This window comes from Crotalus tigris, unplaced genomic scaffold, assembly GCF_016545835.1.
Source record: "Crotalus tigris isolate CLP2741 ecotype Arizona unplaced genomic scaffold, ASM1654583v1 scf7180000018549.3470463, whole genome shotgun sequence".
NCBI lineage: Eukaryota > Metazoa > Chordata > Lepidosauria > Squamata > Viperidae > Crotalus > Crotalus tigris.
This window is the reverse complement of record NW_024097072.1, coordinates 1,498,156-1,512,219: the sequence shown is the minus strand read 5'-3', so window position 1 is coordinate 1,512,219 and position 14,064 is coordinate 1,498,156. Positions and strand designations below refer to the sequence as shown.

The 14,064-nt window shown below is 45.7% G+C and overlaps 2 protein-coding genes across 6 annotated transcripts in view; both read left to right on the top strand.

Moving 5' to 3' along the window:
• PLEKHA2 (pleckstrin homology domain containing A2) overlaps positions 1-3,426 on the top strand; it is a 55,663-nt gene extending 52,237 nt beyond the window's left edge. For all 5 annotated transcript variants that reach the window (XM_039354238.1, XM_039354235.1, XM_039354237.1 and 2 more), the window contains exon 12: positions 416-3,426. In XM_039354238.1, the coding sequence (XP_039210172.1) occupies positions 416-784 (369 nt within the window). In that variant the 3' untranslated portion in view covers positions 785-3,426. The remainder of the gene's footprint in view (positions 1-415) is intronic.
• A 2,457-nt stretch (positions 3,427-5,883) lies between these two features.
• HTRA4 (HtrA serine peptidase 4) lies at positions 5,884-13,836 on the top strand. The gene is made up of 9 exons (XM_039354233.1): positions 5,884-6,438; positions 8,164-8,263; positions 8,633-8,837; positions 9,287-9,481; positions 11,174-11,206; positions 11,561-11,675; positions 11,846-11,903; positions 12,477-12,572; positions 13,599-13,836. The coding sequence occupies exons 1-9, from the start codon at positions 6,006-6,008 to the stop codon at positions 13,762-13,764; spliced, it is 1,401 nt and encodes a 466-aa protein (XP_039210167.1). The 5' UTR covers positions 5,884-6,005; the 3' UTR covers positions 13,765-13,836.
• The last annotated feature ends 228 nt before the right edge of the window (positions 13,837-14,064 follow it).

Below are 14,064 nucleotides of genomic sequence, written 5' to 3'. Positions count from 1 at the left end.
AAGAGCTCATTTCCAGAAGAGTTTTCTCCAGCCATCTGAATAAATAAATACATACCGTAAATAACAAGATCACAAATGGACTGCAGGGAACGACAGGGAAAATTAGAGGTGTGGGTCATTAAGCTATCTGCAGCTTTGGGCCATTTTCATGAGACATTTGGCCAAACTTTAGAGTTAGGTCACTTCTTGTCAAACAATCCAAGCTCCCAAAATCTTTTAACTCTCTTTCCCATTCCCCAAATTTTGAGATTTGTCTCTGTTCGTTTTAAGCCGAGGAGCCAATGGCATGGGTGAAGTATCTTAGCAAAATGTTTAAAGTCTAACTCTCAGCAGCCTCAGCCCCATGATGAAAAATGAAAAAGACTACCTGTATTGATTCTTAGCTGCCACTGATCTTCTGGTTTTTGCCTTGCAGGAAATGTCTTTGGTGAGATCAGTGTCAATGGATAAACGGGGTAGTCCCATCTTGTCCAGCTCCACCACGTCATCCATTGCGTGGCTAAAGCAGCGAGGAGAGGAGTCCAGGGTTGGTCACAAAGGTCCCTCCACTTCTTGCTGGCTGCCGTGGATGCCTGTGCCGCAGTTGGAGGAGAAGCAACAGCCGATATCCAAGGAACAGGCTGAAGAGCTGAGCAACTCTGGGTTTGCCCCTGTGTCTGCTGAACGACATGCTGGTGAGACCCAGGTCAGGCGTGTCCGACATAGGTCGGAACCCCAGAACTTTAAAGAGCACCGCTTTCTGATTGACTTGGAGGATGAAAACATCCGAACCTCAGATGTGTGATTGTGCAGCAAGGTGGACGTTGCCAGGAAACAGGCATTTTAAGGATGGGATGTTCTGGATGAACACTAGTTAGCTTGCACCAGCTCCAGACGGAACAGATACTGCAATGCAACAAATTTAAAGCTGAGAAGAATCTACACTTACATGTGGATTGTATGTTCTGCTGGAGTCTTCTCCAGATCAAGCACAAGTCAGAGGGTTGCCAGAGTATTCAAGATGATCCTGTTTCAAGTTTGTTGAGGATGCAAAACCATACAAAGGGTTCTCACATTCACCACGAGAAGCTGTTCCTTCCGCCATCATTGCTTCCTGTCTGGTGAAGGGAAGGCCACATTGTTCAGTTGGAGGCCTTGATAAACATGACACTTTCCTGTCTGTTTGTGCAAAAAGGCTTTACTAGAATTACCTGGACCATACAGCAACTTAGTATATCTACTCTTCCTGTTGTGGTAGCTTGATCAGTGGATGAATTGAAGGCAGTTCACCTTGTTTAATGTCCAAATCTTAGGCTAGGAAGAGAGCTTGGAATTCCTTCCTTCCTTCCTTCCTTCCTTCCTTCCTTCCTTCCTTCCTTCCTTCCTTCCTTCCTTCCTTCCTTCCGTCCTCCCTCCCTCCCTCCCTCCCTCCCTCCCTCCTTTCTCTTAAGGATGAAAGTCTCAAATGAGAATATGAGGTTCCGGTACTTATCTGAGTTACAAGCTAGTCAAGATGTTGAGCTCTTCATAATATAATTGTATGCAGCAGGTAGCTTGGCTACCAAAAGTAACATGGCAAAGTGAAAAACATCCCTCAACAAATTCTAAGAAAATTCAACAGCAGTCTGGCAATAAGGTGTACATAAAAATCTATACCGAAGAAAGGAATTTTCAAGAAATTGGAGAGAGGAAACAGAGCAAAGACATCCTCATTGAAACAGCATCTTTTTCAGTTCTTCTTTGGGGCCTATGAGACTGTGAAAAAAATAATAATGGAGATACCAAAAAGGTTTTTTCCGTAGCGAATATCAAATGGTACTTTAGTATTGAGCAATGAGGTTGTCGTATGCTGGGCCATACCAAGTAATTGTTTTAATGACTGCGCAGGATTGATGGAATATTCCAGATTGGGATCTTTCCCGGTAACCTTTGGATCCTGGGCACCTGGGAGGGGGTGCAAGCAGGTGATATCCCCCGACATTTTGATCTATCGTGACAATAGTGGAGATGATGAACACCTTGCAAGGAGCAGGAAGATGTAGGTTTCGCTTAGCTTTTGCAAGACTGCTTCTTTCTCCTTTGGAATTTCCAAGGACAGCTGGGCTGGAGGGCAGAAGAAATTCAGTTCAGAAAAGGTGGGAGTCAGGAATATCTGGCTGTCACACAAAGGAGAAGAAAGGATGATCAACAGGACAACAGAAATTGAAGAACCACCCTTCCAAAACAAAATCCAGCTTCTTGCTTTGTTCTCATGTTAAGTCTTTCCCAAACTGGGACCTTGCAAGCTGTAGCTACCGTGCTTTCATTTGGGCAAAGCTACGGTAAATGAAGATGAGTTCCTAGTCTGCACTAAGTCAGCAGGTAGAGGGTACAGGAAGTTCTGGATGATGAGTAGAGGGAGGATGAAAACTCTTCTACGTAGATCTGTTCCCATTCTTCAATATTTCCTAGTACTGGCGAGAATCCCAATGTAGTCATCTTACTCCCCTTAAAAGAAAGCAGAACTTCAGCAGACATTGCAAGCACAGCAGTGGCGGTACAGATTTGCGACTTGAAAATGCACAATGCTTATCTTGACTTCCGATAGTTGGCAGGAAGCGTGCTTTGCAGCAGATGCGAAGGAACCGCGCTCCCATTTTGAGCCCTAGGGCTTACGGTTAAATCCTGTGTTCAGATGTGCAAAGACTACTCTCTTGCAGAATATTGTGAAATGTCTGTAAGATCAAGATTCTCAGGTGTGCATCTTTTTGTACCTCAGTTAATTCAGGAACATAAGAGGTTGGGTTTTTTTTTTTTAAAAAAAAAGCAGCGTGATCTCTCCTGTTGAGCCAGTTGGGTATTTTGCTGTTGCTTCCAGATTGGGTGCCAAGCATTTGACAAAATAATATTTGCTTGAGATGCGACGCTGTCGGTGAATTCGAACCCCTAACCATCGTGGATATTGCAAGGGAAGAATAGTGGCTGAAATCATCTACATTATTCTTACCTCCTCAAAGGGGGGGGGGAAGGAAAACGAAAACTTTAGCTGCAGCCGGTGTAATTTAGAGAATTTGAATAACTTGCATCTTTTCCCCCCCCCCCTTTCTGATGTCATGGAATTCTTGCGATGGGCATAACTCGGTCCGCAGCCTTGTGTGAAGGCTGCTATTCAGACTTGGAAGTAAGCTGCAAAACTCAAGTTAAGAGATCATGCTGCTCTTTGGTTTTATCATTCATAATTCAGAGGCAAGGAAGGAAAAAAGCAGGGTAATAAAGCGTTATGTTGTGGGCCACTTGATTGTTTTTTTGGACACCCGCTGGAAGGTGTGCTTTTTACTTGTAAATGAGTCCTGTGATGTTAAAGGGGGTTTGTTCCCAAATCAATAGACCCACAATTGCAGCTTTTGTCCACTTCTATGCTCTGGAGATTTTTTTAGCCATTGTTAATACATAAAATTATGACCAGAATTTTGCGCTGTCTCTCTCTTTTTTTTTCTCTTCTCATGTTGGATTTCACGTAAAATTAAATATTGTGTCCTGGTACAGGTAGTCCTCAACTTATGACCACAGCTGTGCCCTAAATTTTTATTGCTAAAAAGTGAGATTTGCCCCATTTTTATGACCTTTCTTGTTGTTAAATGAATCACTGCAGTTGTTAAGTTAGTAACCTGGTTGTTAAGTGACGCTGTCTTCCCCATTGACTTGGCTTGTCAGAAGGCTGCAAAAGGGGATCACGTGACCCCGGGATGGTGGAACTGTCATAAGTACATGCCAGTTGCCAAGCATCCAAATTTTGATCACATGACCATGGGGATATTGCGACGGTTACAAGTGTGGAAAAAAAATGGTCCTGTCACTTTTTTTCCAGTGCCGTTATAACTTCAAATGTTCACGGAGTGAACCATCGTAAGTGGAGGATTACCTGGACCACATTCAGCGCTTTTTTATACTGCCCTTGACTTACAACTACAATTGGGGACCAGAATTTCCAGTGGGTGTTAAGCGAGTCTGCCATAATTGTTAAGCGAATCTGAGCAGTTGTTCGGTAAATCAGAATAACAGAATAACAAGAGTTGGAAGGGACCTCGGAGGTCATTTAGTCCAACCCTCTGTTTGAGAAAGAGACCCTATACCATGTCAGACAAAGGGCTGTCCAGTCTCTTCTTAAAAACTTCCAGTGTTGGAGCATTCACTGCTTCTGGAGGCAGGTTGTTCCACTGGTTAATTGTTCTCACTGTCAGGAAATTTCTCCTTAGTTCTAGGTTGCTTCTCTCCTTGGTTAGTTTCCACCCGTTGCTTCTTGTCCTGCCCTCAGGTGCCTTGGAGAAGAGCTTGACTCCCTCTTCTTTGGGGCAGCCCCTGAGATACTGGAAGGCTGCTACCATGTCCCCCCTTGTCCTTCTCTTTGTTAAACTAGACATGCCCAATTCCAGCAGCCGTTCCTTATATGTTTTAGCCTCCAGCCCCCTAATCATCTTTGTCTCCTGCTTCCCCAAGAAAGGGTTTTTTTAAGAGCTACTTTTCTATGGCACCTGGGCTGTCTCTCAAACTTAGACTGACTGTGGGACTTTGCATCCTAACTCTTTGCTCTTCAATTTGATAAAAGTGACTTTTTTTCCCCTGCTTCTGGATGAAGGGCTCTCTCTTTCTTTGGAAGTAAGAAAGTTGTATGGAAAAGGGGGGGTCAATCAAAATCCCAATGCCCAAGGCCTTAAGAGCAAGAGTGGGCATTCCATCACAAAAGTCATATCCAGAATTCTGTATCAAATTAAGAGGGATCCATGGGAAGGCCCAAAAGTCAAGATGGCCACAACCAGTATTGACTTTGGTTGGCTGGGGGATTCTGGGAGCTAAAGTCCACCCGTCTTAAAGTTGTCGAGGTTGAGAAGTACTTGCTTAGTCAAGTAGGGTGAGAAAAAAATAATATCCAAGTTGGTTTTCTTGGTTTTTCCACTTCAGACAAATTGCACACAAAAAAGAGAAAGCAATGGTGCTGTTTTGCACACTGCTCAGAGAGTTCTGCTAATAATTCTCAGTTTTAATTCCAGGCCTGCAGCAAAAGTTATTTTGTTCCTTGAATGAAATTCGTCAACAGATCTGTTTCACCCATTGGAGTATTTGGTAATAAATCCATGGAGGGTTTTCCCCTTTAATAAAACATTCGAACATTTCAGTATGTATTTCTTCCCAGCTATTGAGCCATTTAAGCTGCCCCTTTTTAATTTTAGCTACAAAAATGAATTCATATTTTCCAGCATGGCAACAGCAAAATGACATAAACTTTGTGGGACCAACACAGGATAAGTTGTTTATTTGAAGGATAAAACTTCTATTGCCATAAACATGTTCTTCTACTTGCATTTTTTTTCCTCATCTGCTAGCAAAGGCGCATGCAACCCTTGGCCAAAATTGGATTAATTTTAAATATTTATTTCCTGCTCTGCTGTGAGCCCATCAAACATAGTCAGTAGCAAATGTGTGATCACTGAGGTTATATTAAATCCATGGTCTGTTGAATTGTTATTTATCGAATAAAGTTGAATAGCCTGGATTCAACCAGGTAAGTATTTAAATACAATAATGATCCTGTACTGGAGGCCTGTTCTAAAGCCATTTCTAAATTAGAAGGCATCTGGCAAAGAAAGCGAGGAGAGATTAATAAAGATCAATGCAGCATCCCTTTTTGGTGTGCATTGCAAAAAAAATAATATTAATGTTAAAATATTAATAGAAAAGTTAGGAAAGATTCAAAGGTAGCAACCTAAAATCCTGATCTAGCGCCACAGCCCTGGTTCCACCCGGACGTTCGCCCGCGCTCGTCTGTGCTTTGCTTGGTTTCTGGCTAAGAGCTATGCACGTCGAGCTTCGAGTTTGATCCACCATCCTCTGCCCTTACTTCAAGGCGACTGGAGGGGGGTGGCGAGTGGGTAGCAACAGCCGCCCACGGGCCTCCGCCCCCTTGGCCGGCCCGACCCCGTCTGGCTTCCCCGCATAAAGCTTGCGAGCCGTCGGCGCGGCTACCTAGTCTGGTTCCTGCACCCATCGCCATGGCGCACCGGTCGCCGCTCTTGCTTCTCCTCCTCCTCCTGCCGGCCTTGCTGGCCGCTCCTTCCAGCCCGTTGCCTCCCTGCCCAGCGGAGTGCCAGCCGATGCGCTGCCCGCCGCGCTCCGCGCAAGCCTGCCTGGCCGTCGGGGGCGAGCTCCAGCTGGACAGCTGCGGCTGCTGCTGGGACTGCGCGCCTGGCGAGGGTCAGCCATGCGCGCCAGGCGGCTTCTGCGCCCGGGGCTTCTTCTGCCACAGGCGGCCGGGCAGCCCCGGACCGGGCACCTGTTCATGCGTGGAGGGGCCCCTGGGGATCTGCGGCAGCGATGGGCGCACCTACAGCAGCCTTTGCCAGCTGCGCGCCCGGAACCACCAGTCCAGCTCAGACCACCAGTCGCCTGTCGTCCCCGTCCATAAAGGCAACTGCGGAGAAGCAGGTGGGTGTGGGGTCCTCGGAGGGAGGGGGGGGTAGAGGAGAAGACTGAGGCTGGCCTTCCTACTTGGGGCCACAGCTTGGCTGGAAACCTGGAATCTGTTCCTGGACACCTTAAACTGGCTAAACACAAAAGGAATTTGCAGAAGTAACCATTCCCCCCTTCCACACCGTTTCTCTTGGAAAGGAAAAACTAACCCTTTTGGAGACAGGCAAGGTCCCTGCCTCCCCCCCCCCCCACATACACACATTTGCACATGCGGATGGCCAGACACAGGTCAAAATGGGAGCTGGGAAAGTGGTGAGGACTGGCTTGGGAGAAGCCTTTTTTAAAATGTGAAACACTTAACATACAAATGGCGTGATGGGCTTGATGGATGCCAGTGCCCTGATTTCCACATTGTGTTAAGGCTTCACGTATTGCTTCAGTAGGACTGAATGAATAAAGCTGAATATTTGTAGCTCAGGGTGAGAATGAGGGGGTCCTTTGTGTTTTCTGAGCTTCTTTTCTTGCAAATGTTTCATTAGCCAAATAGACAACATCTAACGAGCACAGATGACGTTACCTAGTTTGGATAGCGGAAAGTCTGCAAGAAAACAGCCAAGCTCAGAGAGCATCCAGGAGCCCTCATGATTGAACCAACACAAGTTGCATTCCTCAAATTCATATTATAGGAATCATAGTACCTGGATGAATTGAAGTAGTCCGTTGCCTCATAACAGTGGTGGCGAACCTATGGCACGCGTGCCAGAGGCGGCACTCAGAGCCCTCTCTGTGGGCACGCGTGCCGTTGCCCCAGCCCCGCCTCCCCCCACGGCCCCCTTTTCACCAGCAGCCTCCCTGGAGGAGAGTCAGCCCTGAGCGTGGTCTGCGTGGAGCAGCGCAGCCAAGGACATGGCAGCCGGGCAGCGGGGACAAGACTCCGCCCTTGCGCCCCATCGCACGCAGATGCTGCTGTGAGGCGCGGGTGGAAGGCATGGCTGCTATGGCGCTGCTGGGCCACCTGGGCGATCTGCTGTGGTGGGCCGTGGAGGCAATGGGTGGCCTTGCAGGGGGTGGGGAAGAGCAGATGGGGCACGGAGTGGGACAGGCAGGGTGGCAGGGCGGTTTTGGGGCACCCAGTCTCTAAAAGGTTCGCCATCACTGCCTTATAATCATACCATCTTATATCAACCCTAGTGAAGGAGCAGTTAAATTAGTCTGAAAACCAGCTCAGAGAGCCAAAGCAGATTCACACAGTATGATAAGCCTGAAGAAAACAAACCACTATCCTATTAAGTGGGTTTCTCAACTAAGCTGTAATTTCTACATTTGCTTTTTGCCCATTCACTACATTCTGTACTGAAAGAGTCCAGCAAATTGTGATTTATTTAGCTAACTGGGATTAAGAAAACATGCATTAGTTGAGCCAGGAAAGAGTTGTATGTACTATTTTATCCGGTCTGTGGTCTCTCCTGTCTTGGGATGCAATAAAGAATATTGCTGTCTATTCACCAGTGATGATGTGAATTGGAGTCCTGTCTATCTCTGTGGATGACACCAGTTTATGAAAAGATGCGTCTGGAAACGCCTCATATTACATCAATCTGTTGTTCATCCAACTAAATCTAACCTGGTGGTATCATTTTCCATGCAATGGTTTTCTAAGGGGGTTCGGGGCTCAGTAACCCCAAATCCTCATGTGTTCTAGCATTGCATCCATGAACTGGGGGAGACATTGTTCTACAGGTGCTGTGGATCTCAACAGCCCAAGGAATAAATTTAACTTTATTGCTGACGTGGTGGAAAAAATTGCTCCGTCTGTGGTTCACCTGGAACTCTTTCGCAGGTAAGAGAAACTGTTTGTAGGTAGTGACATGGAGCAAGTTCTCTCTAGATGAAATTGATAAGTCTCTGTGGGTATTGACATTAACCAAACTCTGGCTAGATACTGAAAATGACCTTGTGTCTGCCCTTAAAGCAGGGGTGTCAAACTCGCAACGTCACGTGACGTGTCGCGACGTATCATGACTTTTTTTCCATTGCTGGCAATGGGGTGTTTCTCATCTTCTTGACATCTTTGAATGAGTGGGTATTAATTTTCAGAAATTCCCAGGCCGCTGATCTTAAATTGCTGGGGTTGAGAAATACACTGCCTTATACTCTAAACTTGGCAATGATGGATTTATTACGCTTTTTGTCTGTCTGCCTGGGTCAGGGCGCCCTCCACAAGGAAAGAGGTCTTGGTCTCCAGTGGCTCAGGCTTCATTGTATCTGAAGATGGGTTAATCCTCACCAATGCCCATGTTCTCAGCAAGAAGCAGAGAATCAAAGTCGAGCTCAAAACTGGCCATCAGTTGGATGCCCAAATCAAAGACGTTGACCATAAACTGGACATTGCTCTGATAAAAATAGACACCCAGGTGAGTATAGAGCCTTCTCATTCCAATGGGGCAAAATCTCTCTTGCATGTTGAGAAGGAAGGAAGGAAGGACTCACTGGAGAAGAGCCGAATGCTGGGAAAGACGGAGGGCAAGAGAAGAAGGGGACGACCGAGAAGGAGGTGGCTGGATGGAGTCACTGAAGCAGTAGGTGTGAGCTTCAATGGACTCCAGAAGATGGTAGAGGACAGGAAGGCCTGGAGGAACATTGTCCATGGGGTCGCGATGGGTCGGACACGACTTCGCAACTAACAACAACAACAAAGAATAGAAAGAGAGCAATGTTTGAGAGAAAGACTCACTTTGCTGTTTAACGACCACAAGGAACAATGCTGGCCTTTTTGCGTATTCACTTATGGCTGATCCTTAGAGACTAGGAGAAATGGTTGCCTCCAAAGTCTGAATTTTGAACATTATTCTCCCCGTGCCAGGTAGCCCTCCCAGTGCTCCTACTGGGCAGATCTTCTGATCTTCGGCCTGGAGAGTTTGTGGTGGCTCTGGGGAGTCCTTTCTCCTTGCAAAACACAGTGACGACCGGAATCGTAAGCAGTACCCAACGAGTTGGCCGGGATCTTGGGATGAAGGACTCCGACATGGAATATATCCAGACAGATGCCATTATCAATGTAAGAGACTTCTCTGTGTTGAAGTGGATCTATCTCAATTTGGGGGCAAAGTATAGGGGCAGTGGTGGCGAACCTATGGCACGTGTGCCAGAGGCGGCACTCGGAGCCCTCTCTGTGGGCACATGTGCTGTCACCCCAGCCCCGCCTTCCCCCGGGGCCCCCTACTTACCAGCAGCACCCCCAAGCACAGCCCATGCGGAGCAGCACAGCAAGCACATGGAGCTGGGCAGCTGAAACAAGACTCTGCCCTCGCACTCCACTGTGCACAGATGATACTGCAGGGTGTGAGCGAAGGGCATGGCCGCCATGGCACTGCTGGGCCACCTGGGCGATCTGCAGTGGGTCATGGAGGCGGTAAGTGGCCCTGTGGGAGGGCAGGGTGGGGGCAGAGCAGGCTGGGGATGGGGCGGAGCGGGGCAGGGGTGGTTTTTGGTCTCTAAAAGGTTCACCATCATTGGTATAGGGTTATTACCCCTTGACAGGCAGTTGACACTGAAACCTCTTCCCTGCCACCTTCTTCCCCTTCCACAATTTTGATTAGTTTCATGTCCACCTTCTCTTAGAGCAGTGTTTCTCAACCTTGACCATTTTAAGGCATGTGGACTTCAACTCCCAGAATTCCACAGCCAGCAATGCTGGCTGTGGAATTCTGGGAGTTGAAGTCCATATGCCTTAAAATGGTCAAGGTTGAGAAACACTGTCTTAGAGCTAGCAGTGGAATGGAAGGGGTGGACTAAAGGACCTCTGACCTCCCAATTTTTATAGTGAAACGTATGTGGATTTGAACTTCGGTTGGTAGATTCCAGAGCATTCCACTCTTGCCTCAGACATTTGGAAGCATCCTAAAGGTTGCATATCCCAAGAGAAACCCTTGTTCCATTCAGTAGAGTTCTTCTTTTATCTTAAAGATATCTAGTCTTAGACAATACCTGGCAGCAGAAATAGAACCTATAGAATGATAGGATTGGAAGGGGCTTTGAAGATCTTCTATTTCAACCTCTGCTCAAGCAGGAGATCCTACAATATTCAAGGCAAATATTTATCCAATCTCTTCTTGACAACCTCCAGTGTTGGAGCCCCCACAACATCTGGAGGCAAGCAATTCTATTGACTGATCATTCTCACTTTCAGGAAATTGCTCCTTAGTTCTGAATGGATCTCTCTTTGATAATCTTCCACCTGTTACTTCTCATCCTGCCCTCAGGAGTTTTGGAGAATAAATCGACTCTCTCTTCTCTGTGCCAGCCCCTCAAATATTGGAAGGCGGCTGTTATACCCCTAATTCTTCTTTTGGTTAAATTCACTAGACCAGGGGTAGGCAACCTTGGCTCTTTTATGACTCGTGGACTTCAACTCCCAGAATTCCTGAGCCAGCATGAGGGAACTATGGCCCCTTCATGACTCAGGGACTTCAACTCCCAGAATTCCTGAGCCAGCATGGCTCAGCTTGGAAACCTTTCCTGTTCCCCTCAGCATGGCTGGCTCAGGAATTCTGGGAGTTGAAGTCATGAGTTATAAAAGAGCCAAGGTTGCCTACCCCTGCACTAGACATACCTAAGTCCTTCAATCATTCAATGCACAGTTTAGCCTCCAGAACACAGGACATAGAATAATTGAGTTGGACTTTGGGGCTTTTGGAAGAAAAAGTTTTCCATGATACAATCCCTTCCTTCCTTCTTTTCTCATTCACAGTATGGAAATTCAGGAGGGCCATTGGTGAACTTGGTAAGGACGGTTGATTTTTTTCTTTGTCTTTTCTAAACCCCAACAATCTTCCCCTTCGTTGTGGACTTATTAAGTTTTGTTCATGGCGTATAAGTCACAATTATTTGGATTCACACAACAACAATAAAAACAAAACTCCAAACCAAGCAAGCCAGAGTATAACTCAGAATGTGTGAATCCGTCATCAGAATGAGTGATAAAAAGTGAATTGGGAGACACGTAAACACGACAGCTTAAAAGGCCGGAGGTCTTTTTTTTTTTTGTCTTGTCCAGGGCAGTGGACAAAGAATATTTACAGGGATGTAAGCTTTGGCTTGAATCCTTCTTTTCACTTTCGCCTGCTCCTCTCCACAGGATGGTGAAGTCATTGGAATGAATACTCTGAAGGTCACAGCTGGCATCTCTTTTGCCATCCCCTCCGACCGGATCCGCCACTTTCTGGAAGAAACTCACAACCGACAGGTGAAAGGTAGTATCTCAGGAAATTGCTCAAGTGACTCTTGGACACAGCGAGTACAATGAAGGGCAGGGACCTCACCGTGGAAGAACATTCCACTCATTTGTTAACTAACCCTTATCTTTTCATCTTTTTTTAATTTGACCTTCGGAGTATGCTTTTAACTTCCTGCTTCTCTCTAGGTAGAACCACTCCCAAGAAGAAGTATCTGGGACTCCGCATGGTCCCCCTTTCTTTCAAGTAAGTCATTCCTCTACCTTTCTTGTCCTAACACAAGCTCTATTATCCATCTCTCTCTCTCCCCCTCTCCCTCCCTCTCCCTCTCTCTATTCTATTCTATTCTATTCTATTCTATTCTATTCTATTCTATTCTATTCTATTCTATTCTATTCTATTCTATTCTATTCTATTCCATTCCATTCCATTCCATTCCATATTGTCTATTCTATTCTATTCCATTCCATTCCATTCCATTCTCCTGGTGGTAGAGATTTTATTTCACATTCAACGGTTGCGGCCATATTGCTTTTTATCTGTTGGTTTGAAAACGGCCACTCAAATCACTTCTTGCTAATTTCTGAGAAAGTTAGAAGGATGTCACACCTGTTATTTGTTCTATAGGCCTGTTATTTGATCGGTAGGCCTTCCCCCACCTAGCACCTTCCAGGTGTGTTCACCTTTGACGTCACTAACTAGGGTGGGAATTGTAACCTAATATATGTCTGGAAGAACTTTCTAGTGGCATAACCTGAGATATCTTAAGAGAGTTTGGAGCTGCTGCTGCTGCTGGAACTGTTATTCTCTCTCTCCTAGTCTCATCCGTGAGCTGAGACGGCATAATCGAGATTTTCCCAACCTGAGGTCCGGTGTCTATGTTTATGAAGTGATACCAGGAACAGCTGCTGCAAGGTAAGAGATGAGTGCTTGCTTCCTCAACTTTCAATAGAAGAGAATATATGTTCACCTGTGAGATCCTTGGTGGTCTCTGCTTGCAGATGTGTCATGACTGGACTAGGTAACATCATGCTGATGCTGATGTTGATGATCACAGTGAAGTTACCTAGTCAGATGATGAAACATCTGCAAGCAAACAACCAAGCTCAGAGACCACCAAGGAGCTCCCAGGTGAACCTATATTCTCTTCTATTGAAAGTTTTGGAACTCCACATTCCAAAACTTTATCTACTTCCTCTCTATGTTGTTTTTGGCTCAAAAAGGACAGTCAAGGCAGTTTACTTCATCTTGGAACATGGTGCAAATCCACACTTCACAAAGTCTCCTTCAGAAGTCTTTCTTTTGACTGGGTTCACACATTACACTAAGCCAACAATTTATTTTGCTTGATTTTGGTTTAACACAGTGTTTATTTACGCATTTCCAACTACTCTTTCTGCCTTAGTGTGCCTTAGTCCAAACCCAACCCACTGAATTTACTGAACCAACCTTATTTCAGCAGGCCAGGAATTATCATGACTTGTGAACTCAGCCACATTTCATTGAGTTATCCACAGTGCTTCTTTCTGAGTCAGATGTGATCAACTCAAACACACTGCAGTGCATCATTTTACTTTTGCCTCCACTATGTTGCATTTGTTGTGCTCCTCTTTAGTTTGAGGAAATCTTTTTGCTGCGCTTCACTGTCCTCTCAACCATGTTTCAACATCACTTTTTCATAAAAATCTCCCATGTTGTTAAGTTTCCTATGGGTCAGATATGGAGGAAGAAGAGTGAGGTTTCCATCGGCACCACAGTTCCTAAAATTTTGCTTCCAAAACTCTAGCTTCTCTACAAAGCATGTGTGTTGGTTGATCAAGAACCTGACCTGAAATGGCCATGTCAGGTAAGATGAGGGTACTTCATCTTACCTGACATCACTTGCCCTGATGATGGATTTTACTGATTTTTGTTGGTTTTCTTTCCTGCTTTGGGTTACAGTGCTGGTCTGCAAGATGGAGATGTCATCATAGCAATAAATGGAAAACCAGTCACCTCAATCCATGATGTGACAGAGGCTGTTCAAAACAACCGTACCCTGTCAGTAGTAGTGAGACGAGGAAATGAAGACATCATTCTGAAAGTAACTCCAGACGAAATCGATTAAATTTGACCTTCTCTAACCCAACGGGTGTTGGAATCTTCAGTTGCTGTCAATAAAAAAAGCTTAGGAAAAAAATCTATAGTTTACAGAGAGTTTTTTTTCCTGAATGTGTATATCAGGGGTCTTCAAACTTGGCCCTTTCATGACTTGTGGACTTCAATTCCCAGAATTCCTCAGCCAGGCACCTGTATCACAGGTACCATGGGGAAAATAGGGCAACATAACATCTATTGCGCAACATTCCAGAAATGGGCTGCAGTACCAAGGAAAGGCAACAGGATGCTATGTCCATTATCCATAATG

Excerpts from the sequence above, each read along its gene's own strand:
- HTRA4 (XM_039354233.1), top strand. The coding sequence starts at position 6,006 with ATGGCGCACCGGTCGCCGCTCTTGCTTCTCCTCCTCCTCCTGCCGGCC. Across the intron at positions 8,838-9,286 it reads TGATAAAAATAGACACCCAG|GTAGCCCTCCCAGTGCTCCT; the intron begins GTGAGTATAGAG and ends TCCCCGTGCCAG. Across the intron at positions 9,482-11,173 it reads AGACAGATGCCATTATCAAT|TATGGAAATTCAGGAGGGCC; the intron begins GTAAGAGACTTC and ends TCTCATTCACAG.